At 40.3% G+C, this 22,399-nt stretch overlaps 1 protein-coding gene across 2 annotated transcripts in view; it reads right to left on the bottom strand.

Annotated features, from left to right (window-relative positions):
* The window catches only part of LOC124144187 (rho GTPase-activating protein 6-like), a 116,165-nt gene that overhangs the window by 66,637 nt on the left and 27,129 nt on the right, over nucleotides 1-22,399 (bottom strand). Inside the window, exon 1 of one of the 2 annotated variants that reach the window (XM_046513472.2) lies at nucleotides 16,650-16,741. The exons of the other annotated variant lie outside the window; for it this stretch is intronic. Coding sequence (XP_046369428.2) covers nucleotides 16,650-16,674 — 25 coding nt within the window. The 5' untranslated portion in view covers nucleotides 16,675-16,741. Of the gene's footprint in view, nucleotides 1-16,649; nucleotides 16,742-22,399 lie in introns of those variants that run through there. 2 annotated transcript variants of the gene reach the window in all.

The following is a 22,399-nucleotide window of genomic DNA, read 5'->3' as shown; positions in this document are numbered from 1 at the left end:
TAAACAAAGCTTGGACAATAGATGATCATATTACACGACTAAGGAATTCGATGATTGTGGGTGTGGGGCGACTGAGTCGCATCAACCTCACGCTGACATCCGTCAGTGGAACATGTTACGACGGAATACACAGAAAAGTATCACATACGCTGAAATATTTACATATAATAGTCATAAAGCCCAGTATAGCAGCGTTAAGTCGTACACAGTTTCTATTACACAGGTGTAAATAGCGCCTAATCCCCCATGGGATACGCGGGTCTTAGTACGTCCAGTTCACTATGTCAGGTCTTATTTAGTGCACAGGTGAATACGTTTCCTTATCTTCCAGGGATTACAGTGGGTAAAAGTAAAAAGTGTGTTTTGAAAAATAAGCTGGATTTTATGTCCATGAACGTTTCATTTCAAAACAGCAACACGAAGAGAACATAATACATTCGTAGAAACACAGCTTGCTGATGTTGTCAATTTTTCACAACTTTTTCCGCATGGGAATCTAAAGTTGAAATGAAATTGTCTGCTTTTTACTATCAAACACTCTTACCGGGGGTATTTGATAGTTTATAGGTAAATCATCTTATTGTTATCAGAGCTTCAGGATGTGTAACATTGGGGAGACTGGTGAGCCTTAAGATATAGAAGAGCAAACGTTATTGTAGTAGACGAGGTCTCTCTTTTAAAGTAGAATATACGGGCGGAGCCAGTATACATGACTGTGTCGTACAACTGTCGATGGATTTTTCAACTTCTTTATTTTTTTATTAATAATATAATACTTTTATCAATCAAGTGCCACTTACAGATGGTATATGGAGAAAGGTATAATTTACAAGTGTTATTACAGACACTCGAAGGCCGGGGTATATGCTAATCAGACACCTTAATTATAATTACAAGTCCTAATCAATAATTAGATCCCAATTAGTCGTGCTAATCGCTCCTGCACCATCGTTCACAGGTGGAATCCGCTTTCAAAGATTACAAAAAGCTCGTCGGTAACACGAGCGTGTGGATATAATACTTTAAAAATTTAAACAATGATTAAATCGCCCTCAAATATGTAGATAATTGCCACTAATCTAATTTCAAACAGAAAATTAGGGGCATGTTTTTTTAGCAAAGTACTTGTGTGTTTCGGCTCAGGAATTTATACCTTCAAAGATACATTAATTAATGCACGTGTGTAGATGAAATTAAACGTTTAAGTTCATATACTTATTATAAGGCTGAATTAAATTACTTAGTTACTTTCAAGTTACATATACATAAAATTTAATAAAATCTAAAACAGGGAAAGAAATACAAATTGAATCCAAGGATTATAAATCGATGGATTGAAAGGCGACCATAAGGATGATTAAAGTTATGAAATATGGTTGGTCCTTATCAACAGCATTTGAAGCCAATTACGAGAATATTAAAAAAGAAACGTTCCCGTGTTGCAGGATGGCAAATTACTGGACACTGACGTGAGTAACCGAACGATTTGTAGTTGTCTTTTGGTGACATCTAAAGTATTTGGGAACGTTGGCATTTCATGCATGGCTAATGGCTAATGAAGATAAGTTGAGACTTGAGTTCAGAATCAAGCTTATGTCCACCGCTACCGTCAAGGGGAGATAACCGTTGGAGGTGTCGTGGTCTTTCCAAAGAAGCAAAGGATCTTTTGTTTCATTACGCGTTTGCGAAAATACAGATTCCTACTTTCCTCTAGTAAATGTTGTCATTTATGTTCCGCGAACTGATTTAAACCACATTTATGTTGGAAACAACCATACCATTGCCGGTCAAAGCTATACAAATATACACTATAATATACTATAGGCCCACGCCTCCCCAGTATATCTGATCATGTCTGATGGAGACCGCATCCGTGGTGTAGTGGATAGAGCGTCTTCTCGGAAAACGGAAAGTCGGTGGTTCGGTCCCCGATCGCGTCACATAACGAAAGACGTTAAAAGATGGTACTTGTTGTAACCTTGCCTGGCGCTCGGCATTGCGGCGATAAAACAATGACTGGTCGGCTCCAGTCAGTATATTTTGTCTGAGGGGGGGTATCCCATTTAAATTTCGGCATGGTATCCCAGTGGACTAGCACAAACAGCCACTCACACGTCACTATATATAAGTACAATAATCTTGAACGTGACGTCACAAACCCTAATTCACCTCACCTCAGTTCATGTCTCATGTTTCGGAGTTCAAATACAATAGTTACATATACCCCATAAGAAAAAATCATTTGGTTTGAAGAAGAGTGATGACTTTGCAAAACATATATTCTAGTTGTACATACCACTGAAAGAAACGTAATGATAATTAGCGTTATCAATCAAATGCGTCACAACTGTTCCATGCGCATTGCGAACATCATCATACTTAACTCACACACAGGCCAGATAAAAACTGCCAGGCAAAAGAAAGTATAAACTTGAAAACTGGATTTGACAAAAAAAATAAAAATGTTAGCAAAACGTTATTAGGCTGAAAACAGTCGCAGACCACTACAAACTTGAGGTCCAAACACAACTATACCCGAATCAAATACATCATCGTCCAGTTTGTTTCATTTTTAGCCACAATTAGACATGGGTGTATATTTTTTTTTGTTTCCCGGTAGTTAAGGACTATATGTACATGTTATAAGCTGTCTAACCATTGGGACGTCTAACTAATGGGAGGACACCGACCATGCACCATAACAATCGTCAGTCATGCAAAGTATATAATCATGAAATGTGAACAATATACATTTCGTGTTTAACACAATATTAATGCCTTAATTATTATCAACATGCATGCACATATATTATACCGTTGGCTACACTGAAGTACTTTGACATTACTGAAGTATTGATCGTTATGAATGCTATTCTAACTGGTGGGCGGACAGTTGTATATATCTATTTATGAGATACGTAAACAATACGACAAACATGTGTCATGTTACTGGCAAGTTGCCAACAGGTAATCCCGAGCGGACAATCGCGCCATATATCAAATTGCAATGAACTTCACATTTGATAGCACTGATATAACATGAAAATGCTAAATATGGCCACAGAACATCTGGTTGATTGACATAGGGTTAATTGTACTCACCTCAGTCGCAAGATATATGTGTTTTTTTAATCATTAGCCTAAATGAAGGGGTCGGGGGCATGTCCGTTAATAATTTGCGTAACATATGTAAGTGGCAGTGAACGCCATTAATGTTCAATTAAAAGATGTATGGTTTTTTAACGTGATGCGTTCACCTGCAATTTAAAGTGATACTTAACATTTATACCTGACGTGTTTTCATAATTTGTCTCTGTCATGATGTAGCGTTCTGGAACGAATGTCCTTATTATCAATTGGTTTGGTTGGTTTGTAGTTTAACGCCGCACTCAGCAATATTCCAGCTATATGACGGCAGTCTGTAAACCATCGAGTCTGGACAAGACAATCCAGTGATTAATATCATGAGCATCGATCCACGCAATTGGGATCGGTGACATGCATCAACCAAGTCAGCGAGCCTGACCACCCCATCCCGTTAGTCGCCTTTTACGACAAGCATGGGTTGCTGAAGATCTATTCTACCCCGGAATCTTCCCGGGTCCCTTATTATTAAAAACTAAACACTTGACAACTCATGACTTTTACCCCTGCATTGTGTGAGTACCATTTGATGGTTAGTGACGACAAGTATTAACGCATCTAAACTATATGTTAAAGAACATTTTAGAAGCTGTAAGATCAATGAAGATAAAGTTTATTTTTAAATTACATTTATTTTCTTTCAGTATGCGATGGCAATTCTGTCGTCATTGGTCTAAATTGTGCAGCAATTATTGTGTTTTTCACATCTAATTAATCGATTTTCAATATATTTCACGCAATTAAGTTGACATAGTCACTCTGAAAAATCACCCACCAAACATCACACATGAACTTGTCTATTTCAGCGCTGTCAATCAAAGACAATAGCTGGATTAACACTTTCCGAGCCAAGTCCTCAAGCAGGCGCCGCCGGGTCTAGCTATCGACACTTGTTGCTAATTGTCACGCTCTGCAAGTGTAGGTGTCAAGCGTCAGGCTACCGTATACAGTAGCTGCATTGTTTTACTTATCTAGACGGTGTAACAAATACACCACCCAGTTACCGTATCTGCCCAGTAATTGCACACCTGTTGACATTGGACGGAAAGTGCATTTGTTTCTGTTGCAGTTGTGCTCGCTCGGTACAATGAGGATTCGTTGGCCAGGGGTGTGATTGTGAGTCATTGCCCGTATGCTATCAACCACTAGTATGACTGGCCCAGACCGTGATATAACTGGAATATTGCATACTGAGTGTGACGTAAACAAGCAAAACCTCAAATATAATAACTGACTTGTATAAAGCATGTGATATAATTCAGAAGTATATTGTATAAATGAATAACCATTTTGCAGAGATGTTTAATATATAATAATATTTCTTTTCATTTGTATAACATAAACACATATTAGCATGTGTCTGCACATACATATTCATACGCCTTTTCATTAAAAATCCTTTCGGCAACTGATACCAAATACCAAAAATCCATGCCATATTTTTGTTTCACCTCAACATGAATATTAAAGTAGCAACACACACGCTACAAAGCACGCACGGCGACACACTGAAAAAGAAACGGGTTAAATAACCACCATACAACAAAACCAGTACAGGTACAGTATTTAGTACTATTTACACCCGATTTATGATTTGTGTACAGAAATATCCACATTTATTGGTAGTATTAACATTTATGGTTCAAAATTTGGAATAAAAAACTGAATTTTGAATCATATTACTCGACCATATCAACTTATATCGCGGTCATATTTTAAACACTGATGGAAGTGCAATTCTACTGGTTCATACTTGTTTGACGAGATACCATAGGGTTTTCCATCTTCTCAGATGCTTCCTACCAAACCATTCCCACATTAAAATCGCATAAATCTATATCAAAAGAGCAACTCTCCACACCGCCGGTGGCTATTCGTCACACCCGACAAAAAGAACCTTGGAACCACGGAACATAAACATGCGTGAGCACGCGACATGCCCAAGACCACATCGTGCTTCCTTGAATGGGATTTCGTTGACATATGTATTCCTACTCGTGTTACACTTCCGTTTCAATAGGCAGCATTCATATTTAACAAACCACGAGCGTGTCTTTTTGGAGAGGATGCGCACTCGTCCACTGCGCATGCGTTAACGATCTTCTTTTCGGAGGTTGGAACCGATGAGGATCAGTTATTAATTTCCTTCCAAGACCCACCGCTCGCTACGCGCCATCGAGAAATCGTTAACGTAGACGAGCGTTGTTTCTATTTTGTTTCTAGATAAACAATTCCGTTACACATCACAAGACAGCCATTAATCGTGAACTCGCGAACGCTGTTTCACCATTGTTCCTGTAAACTTGAGGGAATACATTTGTACATCATAACCCAGAGACCTAACGTAGACATATTTTCCCACATTCATTAGTACTGAATCGATACCTATATTGATCTCTAGTGTTTATAGATACCGGAGAGAGGTATAGATTTAACGATGCTTATATTTAGCTGTAGATACAACTAACGACTTGGACAAAAGAAATCGATGAGGGATATATAGTATAGTGTATTTTGTTTGTTGTGGAACGTCGCACTCGGCAATATTCCTCCTATTTGACGCCAGCCTGTAACTAATCAAGCCTGGACCAGACAATCCAGTGATTGGTATTAAAAGTGACTATCTATGCTGTACGATGACACACTATCAACCAGGGCACTGTTCCATAAAGCGATCTTAGCGTTACGACTATCGTAAGCCAGTGTTAAAGTATGGGAGTTACGATCACCTTAGCGCTAAGATGGCTTTGTGGAACAGGGCCCAGGGTACGGCGAATGACCATTAAGTCGCCCCTTCAGACAATCGAGGTTCATTGGGGAGGCATTCTAACCCGGCATCTCCACGTGGTAATTTGTTTGTTTGTTTGTTTGTTGTTTAACGCTGCACTCAGCAATATTCCAGCTATATGACGTCGATCTATAAATAATCGAGTCTGGACCAGACAATCCAGTGATTGACATCATGAACATCTATAAACACACGTCTGTGCTGATCACATGGTTAACTGTGCGCCTAACGAAGACGGATATAACGAAATGACGGTTATAACGAAGACAAATCTAGCGAGCGAGTTTGGTTTGACGCCGCTTTGAACAGTATTCAAGTTATATCACGGTGTGTCAGCTTGATGTGGGAGGAAAACCCGAAGTGATGCAGATCTCAGAGGTTTACCACTCGGTGAAACACACGGGCACGGGTATTGTACAGACAAACCTAAAAATATAATCGGGGCGAACCGGGATTCGAACCCATGATCATAGAGGAACGCAACTCTGCACAGCGAATTGCGGAACATTCGACAACTGGGCCATCCGTGTCCCATGAAGTAAAATCGAACTCCAAAGGAGTAACAATAAGCTCTATTGTTCAATAAGTTGCGAATAACTTCGGATGTATCGAATTGTGTGGCACCGAAGTTCCTTACATATCAGGAGTTGACTTCTATTGCGACATTTCGACTTATTTTGTGCATAGTTGTATCAAACGATTTCGTTAAAACGAAGAGCGAATTTCGGTCACGTCACTTCATGATATCCCGTGTGACTGAAAATATGTTTAATGTTTATACTGCTTGTGATTGTTATTTTCCTGTTATCACCCGCTGATGCTGTTGTTTAACGCACTCATGTTATGAGCTTATCACCTAAATGAGGCTTGTGTATTCTACCATGATGATAACGTGTTTGATATGACATTCTCGAACAATCAGTGAATTTAATCAACATTCTATTATAGAATGATAGAGGAATAATACACACGACATGATATAATAAATACCACACGAATTTTGAGTTCAGCGATAAATTTGATGAGTTAACTTGAAAATGATTACCGTTCTTAGAATTGCTAACTAGTGTATAGTTAGTCGCTGTGGTTGTGTATGGAATTACAATACTCTCTTTGCGCGAACTGTATTGAGACACTTAGCAAATGTACTACAGGATAGAATTAACATATTGATGTCATTACATGTTCAGATGATTCACAAATCTGACACCCGTGAAATTCCAGGTTAGAATAGGTCTTCAAGAACCAATGTCTTGTAAGAGGCGCCTATGCTTGTCGTAAGAAGCGACTGACGGGATCGGGTGGTCAGACTCGCTGACTTGGTTGATGCATGTCATCGTGTTACAATTGCGTAGATTGATGCTCATGATGTCAATAACTGGGTTGTCTGGTCCAGACTTGATTATTTAAAACCGCCATCATATAACTTCTTTGATAGGCATTTAGAAGTTGGAGTACTAAGTAAGGATAAGATTTATGGATGAACAATTTCTTTATTACAATCAAGAGCGGCGTTTCGGTGTTGGTTCTAACACCGTTATCAAGCAAGCGATAACGGTGTTAGAACCTACACCGAAACGTCGATCTTAATTGTAAAAAAGAAGTTTTTCATCCATAAATCTTATCCTTACGCCAGCATATAGCAGGAATATTGCTGAGTTCGGCGTTAAGCAAGGAACAAACAAAATCATAAATTTACTTGGCCATAGTTATATGCCGCTCGTCGATAATCTTACAATATACAACAGAATATGGAAAATCATATATACAGAAATGCGGCGGTATCAAATAATCCTTGTATGCCTCCTGAACAACGCTACACACCATGGCGTCCTCTCAGGAAAACAAACGCCGTCAGAGTATAATAATTTACACTGTGGCAATTCCTGTGATCTGGCCAAACATAAAAGTAATCACAAAACAATCCGTGGAATGTGAAGAAGATGCAAATAAACAAACAAACGCTTGTATCTCCCGACATCCGGGTTATAGTCGGGCCCGTATTCAAGAATAACGCCCGTTTGACGAGGCTGATCAAAAGGACCACTTAGTATTACAAGACATAAATTCGTCAGCTTCAACTGTAAACGGAAAAAAAGTAGGTGTCCCCGACATGGGACGGTAGCCAGGGTCATCCCACCGTCTCACCTGTAAACGCGTCCATCACTATGTCAATTATGTTGATTTTCACACGAGATAAGGCATATTTTCATATTTCATACCCAGTATTCACACTTTTTCAGAGTTTATCAGCTAATGGCGGGCCGGCTTTGATCACTGGACCTAAAAAACTGTCAAATCGGTCATCTTTGTCACGTTAATAACAGTTGATCGTGCAAGTATCAGGCATGGCCTTGACAGGTTGGTTGGCATGTTGAAATATACATATTATTCATGGCATTTGGACATTTAGAATAATATTCATTCGCAATTCATTGATCTACTTATCAAATTAATTGTGGCAGTATTCGACAGTGTCCTTTCTGTAGTTGTGTAGAAACCGAAGCCATAATATGTTTTTTTTCCATCTAACTTAGATATTAAACCACAGGACAGTCATATACTATTGACTAAATTCACGTCATCGCCAGAACAGTTAATTTACTTTCTTGCACTGCATGTGAATGAAATGTTTACCAGGTGCCGTAATGTATTTTACCGTGTCTCATAAGCCTATTTGTCCTGGATGATAGTACACTTTGAATGTAATTGTTTTATTATTTTTGCCTATTACGTGACACTTAAATAAACTAATTCTGCATGCCTGTCATTAAAGGAGATCTATGCTCTGTCAGTTTGATTCCAAGTAATTCTAAACCCACTGTTGCTTCACTGCTTGCTCAAATTGTAGTGTTCTTATCAATGTAGCAGTTAATAAAAACCCTAAATACACACAGCATGTTCACTGATATAACACCAATTAAATCATTCGGGCTTCCAACTGTGAGTGGGTGAGTGTTTTACACGGCTTTTAACAATATTCCAGCAATGTCACGACGTCGACACCAGAATTAGGCTTCACACATTGTACCCATGTAGGTTTGGTTTGTTTGTTTGTTGTTTAACGCCGCACTCAGCAATATGACGAAGGTCTGTAAATAATCGAGTCTGGACCAGACAATCCAGTGATTAATATCATGAGCATCGATCCACGCAATTGAGATCGATTACATGCATCAACCAAGTCAGCAAGCCTTACCACCCGATCCCGTTAGTCGCCTTTTACGACAAGCATACTCGCCTTTTACGGCAAGCATGGGTTGCTGAAGACCTATTCTACCCCGGATCTTCACAGGTCACCCATGTAGGGAATCGATCGAACTCGGGCCCTCCGAGTGATGAGCGAACGCTTAACCACCCGACCGGTCCCCATAATCAAATAGAGGCAGTTTAGAAATCACAATGTATGCATGATATTCAAATCCTATTGGGCAGCAGTATGTAAGTAAAAAACACAAAAATAACCATTTTATTTTGCTTGTTTGTTGCTTAACGCCGAACTCAACATTAGTCCAGCTATATGACGGCGGTCTGTATATACTCGAATCTGGACCAGACAATCCGGTGATTGACATCATGAGTATCGATCCACGATGACATGCAAAGGTCAGCGAGCATGACCACCCGATCCATGTATTCCCTCGTGCGCTAAGCGTAGCGGGTTGTCGAGGACCAATGTTCTCACCCGGAATCCCCACTGGTAACATCCCCGTATGGTTCCACTGGTAACATCCCCGTATGGTTCCACTGGTAACATCCCCGTATGGTTCCACTGGTAACATCCCCGTATGGTTCCACTGGTGACATCCCCGTATGGTTTTAATGTGTGAAAATAGAAACATCTTGTTTACTGTTGGTGTCTAAATAGAAAAATTGTGTTTACTGTTACTGTTGTCAACACACTGAACAGTGCCCCCGTTACGGCACAACCGCGCTCTCATGCACTAGCTATATTTGTATTTAACTCTGATGCATGACGTCGCAGACAAAGAGAAGTCTTCATTCAATTCATCGATCAATCGCCAAATCATGAATTTGAATATAAACTGTGAAATCTGAACCTTTGTTTTTAATCCTATTTCTTTCTTATCCCAAGATCCAGTTATGTTGACGATGAATGTTTTTTTCAGATTTTGGTTATAACGATTGTTGGAAATGAACTTTAATGGTTGAGGTTTTTTTTAATCACAATCGCTGTGAAAGGCTAGGCCAATAAGAGTTATGTCCCTTTTTAAACCTGGTTTATATTTTAAGGTGCTTCTTTTTATCTATAAATTTTAACACGAACTTGATACACATTTCTGACGATTTGTTTTAGAACTAAAACATATATGTTGTTACATTTGTTTATTTCTTTTCTTCGTTCATAATAAATAATATTGATTTATCACATACACAGTGAGTAAGTGAGAGATTTGCGTCACTTTAGAGAGATCCCCATCATGCGTCGGGGACATACAGGCTCGTGTCGACTAACGCGAAGTCTATATAATATTGACAGAAACAAACAATTCCATTTAAATTGAAAAGGAGCCCCGGAAAATCTAGACTTGCTTCATTTTGGGCTGTTTTATCACAGTGAGGGTCAGGCGGAAGGGAAAATAATAGGGTTCAGGGACCGAGTTACTCAGGTCCGTGTCACAAAGCGAATTAACGTTACGACTGCATGTCTTAACTGAATACAGTAAACTACGTTTATAACGAACTGACGGATATAACGAACTTATTTCTTAGTCCCGGCCATGTGTTGTATATATGCTGTATACATGCTTATAACGAACTACGGTTATTACGAACTAACATTAGTGGTCCCTTTGAGTTCGTTATATCCGTAGTTTATTGTACTCACTACTCAAACACATATATTTGCGAAAGTCGTATATAGCTAACTTGCCGGGGATCAGATTAATCGTTACTATGCTGGAATCGAAACCAGTCTTCCACATGTCAAGGAAAGGCTGAATTCACAAAACTACCCAACCGTCCCCGATACTAACAGAAATTCCCAACACCGAGTATCAACCCGACAAATTGGCCCCTTCACGTTGACAATAAAATGGCAACGATGAATAATAGTTAAGACGGTTTTGATGAAATGGGAGATGTCAATGATGACGCAGTGAAACAGAACGTAAGACCCGGCCCTTGAAATTAAGCTCAAGCAGACACCTACTTACACAGACAAAGGTGTACATATTTCCAATTATTGACATCTAATTGGCGAACCCGAGACGCTGCCAAGGTGTGACCGACTGTGATTCACCTTGATTTATTGCCGGGCCAATTACACCCACACGAATGGTGACCTTGGCTCCATGAAAACACCATAAATGTCCCACAATAAACATGGAACGCGCAAGGAACAAATCATTGTCACTTTCTAGTGGTAACCCCCCTTGTCAGTCTTGCACAACCTCTTCATGTCACAGTAGGGAACCGTATTAAGCATTCCCAGCTATCTAGTCGGGGGCGTCTCCAGGTTGTTCCTCTGTCATTGTGTGACAAGTCCCTGTCATTAAAGGGAGATTACCGGGATGAAGGTGGATTCCAATATGGCGTAACATCTCGCGAGAACTTACGTAAAAGCCTGCCGGCAAATATTGACACCATTTTGTTACAAATTATTTCAAGAAATTTACCAGTCGATTAATTTTGAATGCCTGTTGTTAGGTTGTTCGATTTGACACGAAACGTGTCCAACCAGTGTCCTAAGCCCATAAAAGGCTGTGAAAGTGTTAAACGCGAAGTTAGCGGAAAAGAAAACGACATCACGTGCACATTCGCTCAACTGCGTCAGCGAATCTGGTGGAATGAATACTACCAGTCAACGACCGCAGGGAGGATGGCGATTCCTTGTAAATACTTCTGAAAAGTACACCCAGGAAAAGTAGACATTAACAATTACTAATTCTGTCACTGCACTTATGTTTTATTATGTTCTTCGTATATGCTGGGATAGGAAGGCGACCGTTACGAGTTTACCAAGACGGAAGTCTATTTAGTTCAACATATTTTCGTTGCACGTGTAATTTGGCGCTAAAACGTCTGGTAGTGTATCGGATGTCAAAACATTCACTCAGAAAGTTAAACGATCAAGTGTTTCCTTTTACAGTTTAGAAAATATGTTTTCCTCGGCAAATTCTAAAGCAACGGAAGTAAATTCCAGTTCAGATATAAACTTAACTATCTACAAGTCCTATATTAGTATTGTACAAATATTTCAAATTCCTTGGATGCTGTTAAAACACTTATGTAAAAAAAAACAAGTACATTTTCATGCTCTTGAAATATATATCAGGGGCATTAAAAGCTTTCTTTTGCTTAAGCAAATGTTGATTTAACAACTTGCTCCGAAACCGCGATAATCTTTAAAAAAAAATGCCTCATAAATTCATTTATACAAATGAAGTTCTCTTCCAGACGTCCAATAAATTTAACATTCTTTTCATAAACTTACAGGAATAGTCCATTTAGTGTCGACAATTGAAGTAGATTTTTTCACAATATAGTCAGTGTATCGGATACTCACTTAAGGTTAGAATGGCGTGTTGTATGGATTTTTAAAAGGGTAAGGAAAAAGTTGAAACGAAAACAAAAACGTTTCTCGGTTAATCAATTGCCAGCCTTTCCCCACTGTAGAGTACATTAGAGGAGCTTGGGGTACTGTGACGGAGAAGAAGGGGGGGGGGGGGGTGATTATGCTACCTTATGTTATAATCAATGGGACCCCCAACCCCATTAGAATGGCACTGGCAGACTGGTGGGTTGGACGAGTTTGACAGGAATGTATCTAGGAATGGAGCCACATTTTAAACATAAACCTGGCCACTGTGGATGCTTGGTAAGTCTTTTTGTACTTTTATTTTTAATGAACAGCAAAACGAAATATTTTTTCACGATGTGCACATGGAGACCAGGTGTGTGTGTGTGTGTGTGTGTGTGTGTGTGTGTGTGTGTGCTGTGTTTGAGGCAATTCTTTAAAAAGTACAAGATTTTTTCTCTGAGAGGTGACACATTTGTCATAATGGTAGGGCCATTATCAACTGAGCCTGTCTGCATTAAGTCCCAAAACGCACATGTAAAGCATCTGGTCATCAACGATTATCCACAGTATTCTCCATCGTATCATGATAAACAACATCGACCAGTGACGTCACCAGCTCCATCCTCTCGTAGGGACCGACAATCTGATATTCTGATAGGGTCTGATATAGGGTGGCTGGTGGTATCGTTTTATTTTATATATTCTTTATACTTTTATATTTAAAACCACGAGCCTGATTTGTTTTTAAGAAAACACCTTGAAACAATGTAGTTTTTATGACAGTCAATGTCTTTTTATTTTCAAAGGTCTGAAGTATAATCATGTAAGAAAATATGATTTGGCAAGTCTAGATTGCCTCATCTCTAGGCTGAAAAATAAGGATTGTTATGGGCTCCATTTGGATTTTATTTAGTTTATTTTGAAGTTATCCATTTTTAAAGATGATAACTTTATTTCTGGGACAAAATGTCGGCCTACGTCTTTCCGTACGAATGAGGAGTTAACTGATGTCACCTATGTGCACAGCGTATGAGTAGAACAATCCCCAAGTGCAATATGGTTAAGACGAACCAACTGATAGCGATGAAGGTGTGCTGAGCTATGCAGGTTGTGGTGGTGTACAGGTTCTCACAATACCAACAAACTCAAGGCGAGACTGCTACACTAGGCCATGGCTTACCATGGATTCTTTACCAACACGTGCACTCCAGTATTTAGACGGTAGGGAGTGCTGTACATTTACTAGAACACTGTGAAGGTCGGTGATAATTTTTCACCACCGTTTAAACGATGTATTGAGTATTCATAATATTCCCGCTAATAACTGACAGGTAAGAAAACACATTCATAGCTGAAAAACGTAATTATAAAAAATGAGTAAAATTATGTTGTTTTACGTCGAGTGAGTGAGTGAGTATGGTTTTACGCCGCTTTTAGCAATATTCCAGCAATATCACGGCGGGGGACACCAGAAATGGACTTCACACATTGTACCCATGTCAGGAATCGAACCCGGGTCTTCGGCGTGACGAGCGAACGCTTTAACCACTAGGCTACCCGACCGCCCCTGTTTTACGTCGAAGCCTGCACTATTTAAGTCATGCCACGATGGCCATGAAAATGAATTACGATTACACCACCCGATCTCCATTTCAGTCGGAGCCCCCTCCGTGGTCTAGTGGATAGAGCGTCTGCCCGGACGGGGCCGTGGGGGAACCTGGTGGTTAAAGCGTTCGCTCGTCACGCCACAGACTCGGGCTCGATTCCCCACATGGGTACTATGCGTGAAGCCCATTTCTGGTGTCCCCCGCCGTGATATTGCTGAAATATTACAAAAAGCGGCGGAAACCATACTCACTCACTCTGCCCGGAGAGAGGAAGGTTGGTGGTTAAAACCCCGGCCGCGTCATACCGAAATACGTTAAAAGATGGTATTTGTTGTTACCCTGTCTGGCGTTCACCACTAAAGGGTAAAACGAGGACGGGTCGGCTGGGAGTCAGTATACTGTGTCTATGTGTGCTTTCCATGTTAAACTTCGGCATGGTATCTCAGTGGGCTAGCACTATAAAACCGGCATTAGTCTGAGGTACAAGCAGCCATACACACACGTGCATGCACGTAGCTATAAGTGCAATAATCTTGACGCGACGTTAAACCACATTTCACCTGACCTCATTTCTGTCGGGTCATACACCAAGTACTCTGAACCTAAATGTAGATTAACAGTTTCGTACACGAATCAGTATATCATGAGGCCTCAAACAAAACACAAAGCCCAAGAAAGATTAACAAACGAATTCAATGAATGGAACAGCAACTGACCATAATTGTAAACTGGGTTCTTTCTTAGGGTAATGTGTCGTTGACGCAACACAGACGCAATGCCACCCAAATGTCATCGTGCCTACTGTTTCGATCTATACATTAACTAAATGAAGCGTAACATCAAAATAGCGTTGTTTGTGTGGTTCTATATCCTGTTGGCATGGCAAGTTTAATGTACGGACACGATTAGATGATGATATTAAACGTCACCTCTCCAACCACACCTCTAGCCCTGGTCAGACATATTGGCGTCAACATCAGTGTCCGCCATGTTTATTCCCATCTCATTAGGACCCAGGTCGACTTGGGGCATTCAGAAGGGCACGCATGACATTGACGGAAAAGCAGAAACAAACAAGCCTCGACAGAATTGGAAAGTACACTTCCCCTGCATGGAGGTGACTGTAAACAGATAATCTTCATTTGATGCGCATGTACCTATATGTGTGACGATACTTTACGGAGGATCTTTAAGGCGGAGATAGATCAGGTCAAATAGCGTGAGTGAGTGTGGTTTTACGTCGCTGGTAGCAATTTTCCAGCAATATCACGGGCAATATCAAATGGGCTTGATACATTGTACCCATGTCGGGTTTTGAACCCGGGCCTTCAGCATGACGAGCGAACGCTTTAACAGCTTGGGTACCCCACGGCCCCGGGATAAATGGAGGCACATTCGATCACATTTTGTCAGCTATTGCTCAGGCTACATTATTGTCTCGTGTATTGGCTACAATTATTAAGCAGAGATAATTTCTGTTTCACATATGACGACACGTGGGGATTCCAGGTTAGAATTGCTCCCAAACAAGGCTGTTCTGGTGGGGGGGGGGGGGGGGGGGGGGGCATTGTCGTTGTCTTGGTTGTTTGCGTGTCATCGTACTCCGGTCGCATTCATCGTTTCTCACAATATCTACCACTGGATTCTCCAGTCTCCATTATTTACAGTAGCCGTCGTATAGCTCGAGTAATGCTGAGTACGGCGTTAAACAACAAATACTAATCACTTACGACACATTATTTTACCATTAGACATAGAATGATGAGCCGTGGTTGGTTGGCTGGCTTTTTAACGCCGCACTCAGCAATATTCAAGCTATATGATGGCGGTCTGTAACTAATCCAGTCTGGACCAGACAACCCAGTGATGAACCGTGGAGCACAGCCCCCCCCCCCCCCCCTCCTCTGTAAGTTTATATCCAAACGTCCTACGGCACTTAGTGGTGGGAGGGACAGACTGGAGACGCGCAGTATTGAAATATTGTTATACCGAAATATCACCTCCCTAAAGCAAACCGTTTAAATAATTTGGCCCCAAAGTCAACCACAACAGTCCTGCATATGAACCTAGTATTCACATACACCCAATATTACAAGTTTACACAATATTAATAACTTAACTATACTATTACTTTGAAGTCATTTTAAAAATTAAACATAATGACTAATAATGTTTCTCGTAAAGGCAATCATCTTAATGTTAGAGAAGGTCCTTGTTACAGCTTCATTGTTCCATTAAAATCATTTATGAGTACATATGCATTTGAATAACATATGCATACCAATATATGATAAACGTAAGACCATATGCATTTAAAAGTGAAAATGATCTATGAATAACTTACACAGCCTTTACAATTAAAATTGAAAAAATGAATATGTGGAAAAATATCTTTAAGTGACATTTCAAAGACTGTATCAATGAAGAAAGGGTTGACTTGCTCCAAAAAGGTACAAGCACCTGTCGCATTGAAAGAATGAAAAGGTTGAAATGTGTAAGTCAAATCTGTCTTCATGAAACAACAATATTTAACAGTTTCGTAGACGAAAGAGTAAATTTCAATTACCGGTGTCTGTTAATTGTAGAATCATGAAAGGCCTGCATGTGTTTTCTAATCCCTCGTCACCTTCTTATGAGCGTTCCCGCCACAACCTCCCCTGCCAGTGAGCGCCTCGCTTTGCCCAATCCATTCCGTGTTTACATTATTATATCTTACTCAAGGTAACGAGGAGGAAAGCACTGCAGTAAAAAATTCTGCGGAATTCTAATTCTGACGGCCATGGGGCCCTGAGTTCGGTCCGAATTCCAACGCAAGGTATACATAATGTAGGTATGGGTGTTCACGGATCAGGGTTAGGCAGTGCGAGGCGCCAAAACGCAACAGCTTCGTTGGTGACCTCACTTCATAACATCTGCGATAGTGACGATATTGTGGCCCGCTGCCAACGCTTTCAGTATATACGTCTTGATGGGAAATACAGACAGTTACTTAGCATCTTAGGAGGAAGCCAGTCAAAGACAGTAATCTGTATAACAGAAAGACAACCTACTCACAAGCCATGAAGGTATATTTGCATGTCGATGACTCAGTTTCAATGTATTACTTGAGATCATCACGTTATTGATGCCAAAGACAAATATGTCATGAGTACATCTTGCCTTGCATTTAACACCAGTGCATCGCATGTGCACACTCACTGTGCATTGCCTCATGCGTTGTTTACCAGTGTGTGAAATTCGTTTCAGACGACAGGTCACAGACTTGGAATCCCACAAAAAATAAGTAATTCTTAATTATCTTCCGTTGTTAATGGGATGTTTTTTCAAACGCGTCACCCATAGCATGCTCAGTGCGCTGAGTGCGCGCGACTGCACTTATGACCCGAAAGAACACCACAAGGGAGATTACTCTGGGAAGATATTGATCGCCGATGACTTTTTATTTCAAAAGAATCTTGATATTTCTCTCTGAGCAAGAAACCTGCCCCAACCCAAACTAAGCTAATGTCAATTTTTAAGCATGCTCGTGTGGCATGTGAAGATCCGGGTTAGAATAGGTCTTCAGCAACCCATGCTTGCCATACCAGACGACCATGCTTGTAAGAGGCGACTAACGGGATCGGGTGGTCAGGCTTGCCGACTTGGTTGATGCATGTCATTGTATCCCAATGGCGTAGATGAATGCCAAATTGTTTAAACGTTTTGCTTTATGGAGGTGATATTTCGGTATAACAATATTTCAATACTGCGCGTCTCCAGTCTGTCCCTCCCACCACTAAGTTCCGTAGGGCGTTTGGAAATAAACTTACAAAGAGGCTGTGCTCAACGGTTCACCACTGGATTGTCTGGTCCAGACTCGATTATTTACAGACCGCCGTCATATGGCTGGAATACTGGTGAGTGCGGCGTTACACAAACATTACAAATGGGATTTTCGGACGATACAAATTATTAATTAAAAAAAGTTCCAAGCATTATTTTTAGCGACGATAAATGACAATAATTAAAATACAACAAAAACACGAAGTTATTTATCTGGACCTGTAATGACGTACATGGTGCCCAAAAGAAAATAACAGGATCTACCACGTATGTGTTTGCTGCTCGCCCACTCATTTCTCAAGGTAGAATGTGATGTAAACAACCTGGCAAAAGAAAGTATAAAGGTATTCACTCGACCAAAACATCACAAACGTTTTCAATACGTCACTTGAAAACAGTCGCCGAAACACTGCAAACTTTAGGTTAAAAACACAGCTATGATACCCGTATCAGTGAGCGAGTATGGTTTTACACATTGTACCCATGTCGGGAATCGAACCAGGTTCTTCGGCGTGACGAGTGAACGCTTTAACCACTAGGCTACCCGACCGCCCATCACTCACCAGAAATGTATCAATGAAGCAAAAACTAAAATATACACAAGCACATGCACCCTAAAGATTATTGGTGAGGTGAGGTGAAATGGGGTTCAACGTCGCGTCGAAGATTATTGCATTTACAGCGACGTGCATGCATGTGCGTGTGTGGCTGCTTGTACTAGTCCGGACTGATGCCGATTTATACTGCTAGCCCACTAACATGAATACCCCACTCAGACACAGTATACTCCGAGCCGACCAGTCCTTGTTTTAGTTCCTTTATGCCGAGCACCAGACAAGGTAACAACAAGTACCATCTTTTAACGCGGCCGGGGATCGAACCCGGACCCTGCGGGCGGACGCTCTACCACTAGGCCACGGAGGCGGTCCATAAAGATAATAAACAACATTGCCACATTGCCATCCATAAACTGCCCAAGTTTCACCGTCCATCCAGTGACCAATACTTTAATCAAGTGACGTTAACAATGAAATGCACACGTCTATTCTCGTCAATGAGAAGATCCGAGTGCAACGGGAGCATGAAATGAATAAATAGCCTGCATTTTTTATTTCACCATTAGGTAACGATTCCTGCTTACCAGGCATTCAGCAAAAACACCAAACACGCCCTCAAATTGCACGTGCATTTCACGACAGACGTTGAACCGTTTCCAAGTACTAGTTGCATTCCCGGAAGCAGTATTGCAGAAATAAGTATTGTAAACTCATTGAAATATTTTTGTTTATTTGCGTAAGCTGGGCTTCCTTCATGAACCCCACAGAAGCTAGGAGTGAAATGAACAAGCGCTGCCTCTCTGTGAAATCTAGTATGGCCGGAAAGGTAGGCTGAAATGTTGTTTGAACGACGAATGCGCACGGCTGATATACCAATGAGTTTAACACGATTTTGTTCTGCTATTTCGTCGAAATCTTGAGGATATGATTACATTTCCCCTAAAATAGCATCACCATGCCCCGTGAAGAATTTCACATGCAGGTATGGATGTAGAGTGGTGAATCAGGCCTATTTATGTGACAAAAGTGTTTTTAAATATGTAAATTCAAACGTCAGTGCTGTCGAAACATATTCCATTGGGCGTAAAAGGCAACACATTGATTAATGGGCGTAAACGACAAAATATGTTATCACATATTTAAAATATTAACCTTAAAACAGGAAGAGGATTCTTTCAAGGCACGTAATGAAATATCTCAAATATTTTGTTTAAAACAGGAAAAAGCATCGTCAATTCAAAGGCGTATACGTCTTTGGTCATTTGCAGGAAAAGAAGAATTCTTGGGCGATATTTAAAAAGAAACGATTCCGAAGATTGCATGAGATACAGATATCAAACTATCTTCATTTAGCAGTGTTTCTGTCACAACAGATGATGAAGGTTCAGACATAAATTATGATTCAACAATAATTTTAGGGTTTTCAGAGTAAATAATCTAAAAATGTATCTTTTGAAACACGAAACAGTCCCGATGTTTACACATGCGTGGCAAAGAATTGTGTGTGTGTGTATGTGTTGCAAACTAACTCCTTAAAAAGTTCTGTTGAATAAATTTCTTAAAAATACATGCAGATAATCTGATATGGTTGAAGGTTCGGTAAAACTGTGCGGGGGTATCTTGACAATAACGTTGTTCAGCGACCATATACCGATATATGGTCTCTCCGTTGTTCCACGCACAATTCACTCCTATATCGGAAAAGCATATGGAGACATCATGTAAATGCGGTTAGAGCTATTTTGGGATGCATTACATTGGCTTACACAACGACACGTGCTCCAACATGATCACCAGGGAGTTGAGAATGATAACTGGAATGCAAACGGATCCACTGGTCGGGGAACAAATATAACCGCATTTGAGCAGATACTAGTACCTGGATAACTGCGGTATAATAATAATCATAATAATCATAATAATCATATGATCACCAGGGAGTTGAGAATGATAACTGGAATGCAAACGGATCCACTGGTCGGGGAACAAATATAACCGCATTTGAGCAGATACTAGTACCTGGATAACTGCGGTATAATAATAATAATAATAATAATAATAATAATAATAATAATAATCATATGATCACCAGGGAGTTGAGAATGATAACTGGAATGCAAACGGATCCACTGGTCGGGGAACAAATATAACCGCATTTGAGCAGATACTAGTACCTGGATAACTGCGGTGTAATAATAATAATAATAATAATAATAATAATAATAAATTTAATAATACTGAAGGCTTTCTGTTTGCTGCTCAGGACCAGTCACTTCCCACTCGAAACCGTCAATGTGTGATTTTGCATCAAAATGTAATTATGAAATGTAGATGATGTAATGAATTTAATGAGACTGTCCAACACATTGTCAGTGGATGCCCAGCTTTGACACAAACACAGTATCTTAAGCGACATGATGGAGTGGCTCGATCTTTTTATTACCGTCTTCGCCATGCTTGTGGTTTTGACACAGATGTCCACCCATGGTACGAGCCAGAATATGTGGAGGGCGTCATGGAAAATGATAAATACAAAATTCTTTGGAATAGGCCCGTACACAGCCTCAGACGTATCCAGGCCAGCAAAGCTAATCTTGTCCTTTTTGATAAATCCAATGAAATCATTTATATTATTTAATTTTCTGTCCCTTTTGACACCAATGTGATTGACAAGATTTAGGAAAAACATGGCAAATATGCAGAACTCGCTTTTGAAATGTCACGCTTTCATCCCAAGTAACAAGTTTTCCGACTCCCCATTGTTCTCGGTGCCTTAGGTTTGGTACCTCCCAATCTGTTGACTGACATTGGGAGAGTACCTGGGTTTGCTACCAGGAATACAGCCCTTCTGACAATCTGGGTAATGCAGAAGGCTGTAGTGTTGGGGAGTCTTCACATTCTCCAAAAAGTTCTCGGTGGGTTTGACTAGGCAGCGCTAGTTTGGGCTGCGTGTAGAGGGGGCAAGGGCCCTGAGCAGATGATGAGCCTAACCAGCCTGACTATGCCAGGATCACCCTCTTTGCTGCATTTTTTATTCTAATCTGTACATAATAATAATAATTCTCGGGATGCGCTGTTGCAGCAGATATTTTAACCTGGCAGTCATACAACTAATCATATCATAAACACTTATGTCGCAGCTATGTCTTATTTCTTTATTTCACTGCAGTAACACTAAGTATGATAATATCAACCAAATGTTAAACAAAAATATCATGTGCAAAATCATTCAGAACAATGACAGGGCGAAGATGTTTAACGAGGGCTTGTCACCAAAAAAAGTCTGGTACCGGTAAAGCGCATCGTCATGTGGATGTGTCGTACAGAAGATACTATCTTGAAGCCAAGCCTTATGAGTTACCATCTGCTGTATAGCACCCCTTCAAACAAATGTTAACATTCTTCCTGTCATAGTCCTGACAATATTGATCTATGGTGTAATATAGTGCATTTCAACTCCCAAAACTCCGATGCACTGCGTTTGTATAAAGAAGAAATGAGTGTTGATGGTGGTGCGGTGTGTTGAGTTTGGGAGGGTTAAACAGTGCGCTGCATCAGAGTTCACATCAAACAGTTTTGTGTAGTGATTATTGTAGCAAAGGTACTCCAGACAGGGTTGGTGGGTGCGAAGTGCATCCGACGTTCCTGGTGCAGTAATTGCCATAATAACCCATGGACCACATAATTTAGACATGAAAGTCTTCTACTGTGTGTTTATGATCCTACTTGATAGTGATAACATGATGCAACGTCTAGGTCTGGGTAAATATATTTTGTTTATATGTTAATTATAATGTAATTACATATTTATGCATTATTTAGTATGGAAATACATGTTTTTTATTTTTCTGTAAGTGTTTTCAGGTAAATCGTATGTAATAAAATCCCCCAATCTGGACGGTACAATCCCGAACGTAATCGCTAGGTATCACAGGGT

Source organism: Haliotis rufescens, unplaced genomic scaffold (genome assembly GCF_023055435.1).
Source record: "Haliotis rufescens isolate VD_foot unplaced genomic scaffold, xgHalRufe1.0.p SCAF_7, whole genome shotgun sequence".
Taxonomy (NCBI): Eukaryota; Metazoa; Mollusca; class Gastropoda; order Lepetellida; family Haliotidae; genus Haliotis; species Haliotis rufescens.
This window is presented reverse-complemented; position numbering and strand designations above follow the sequence as displayed.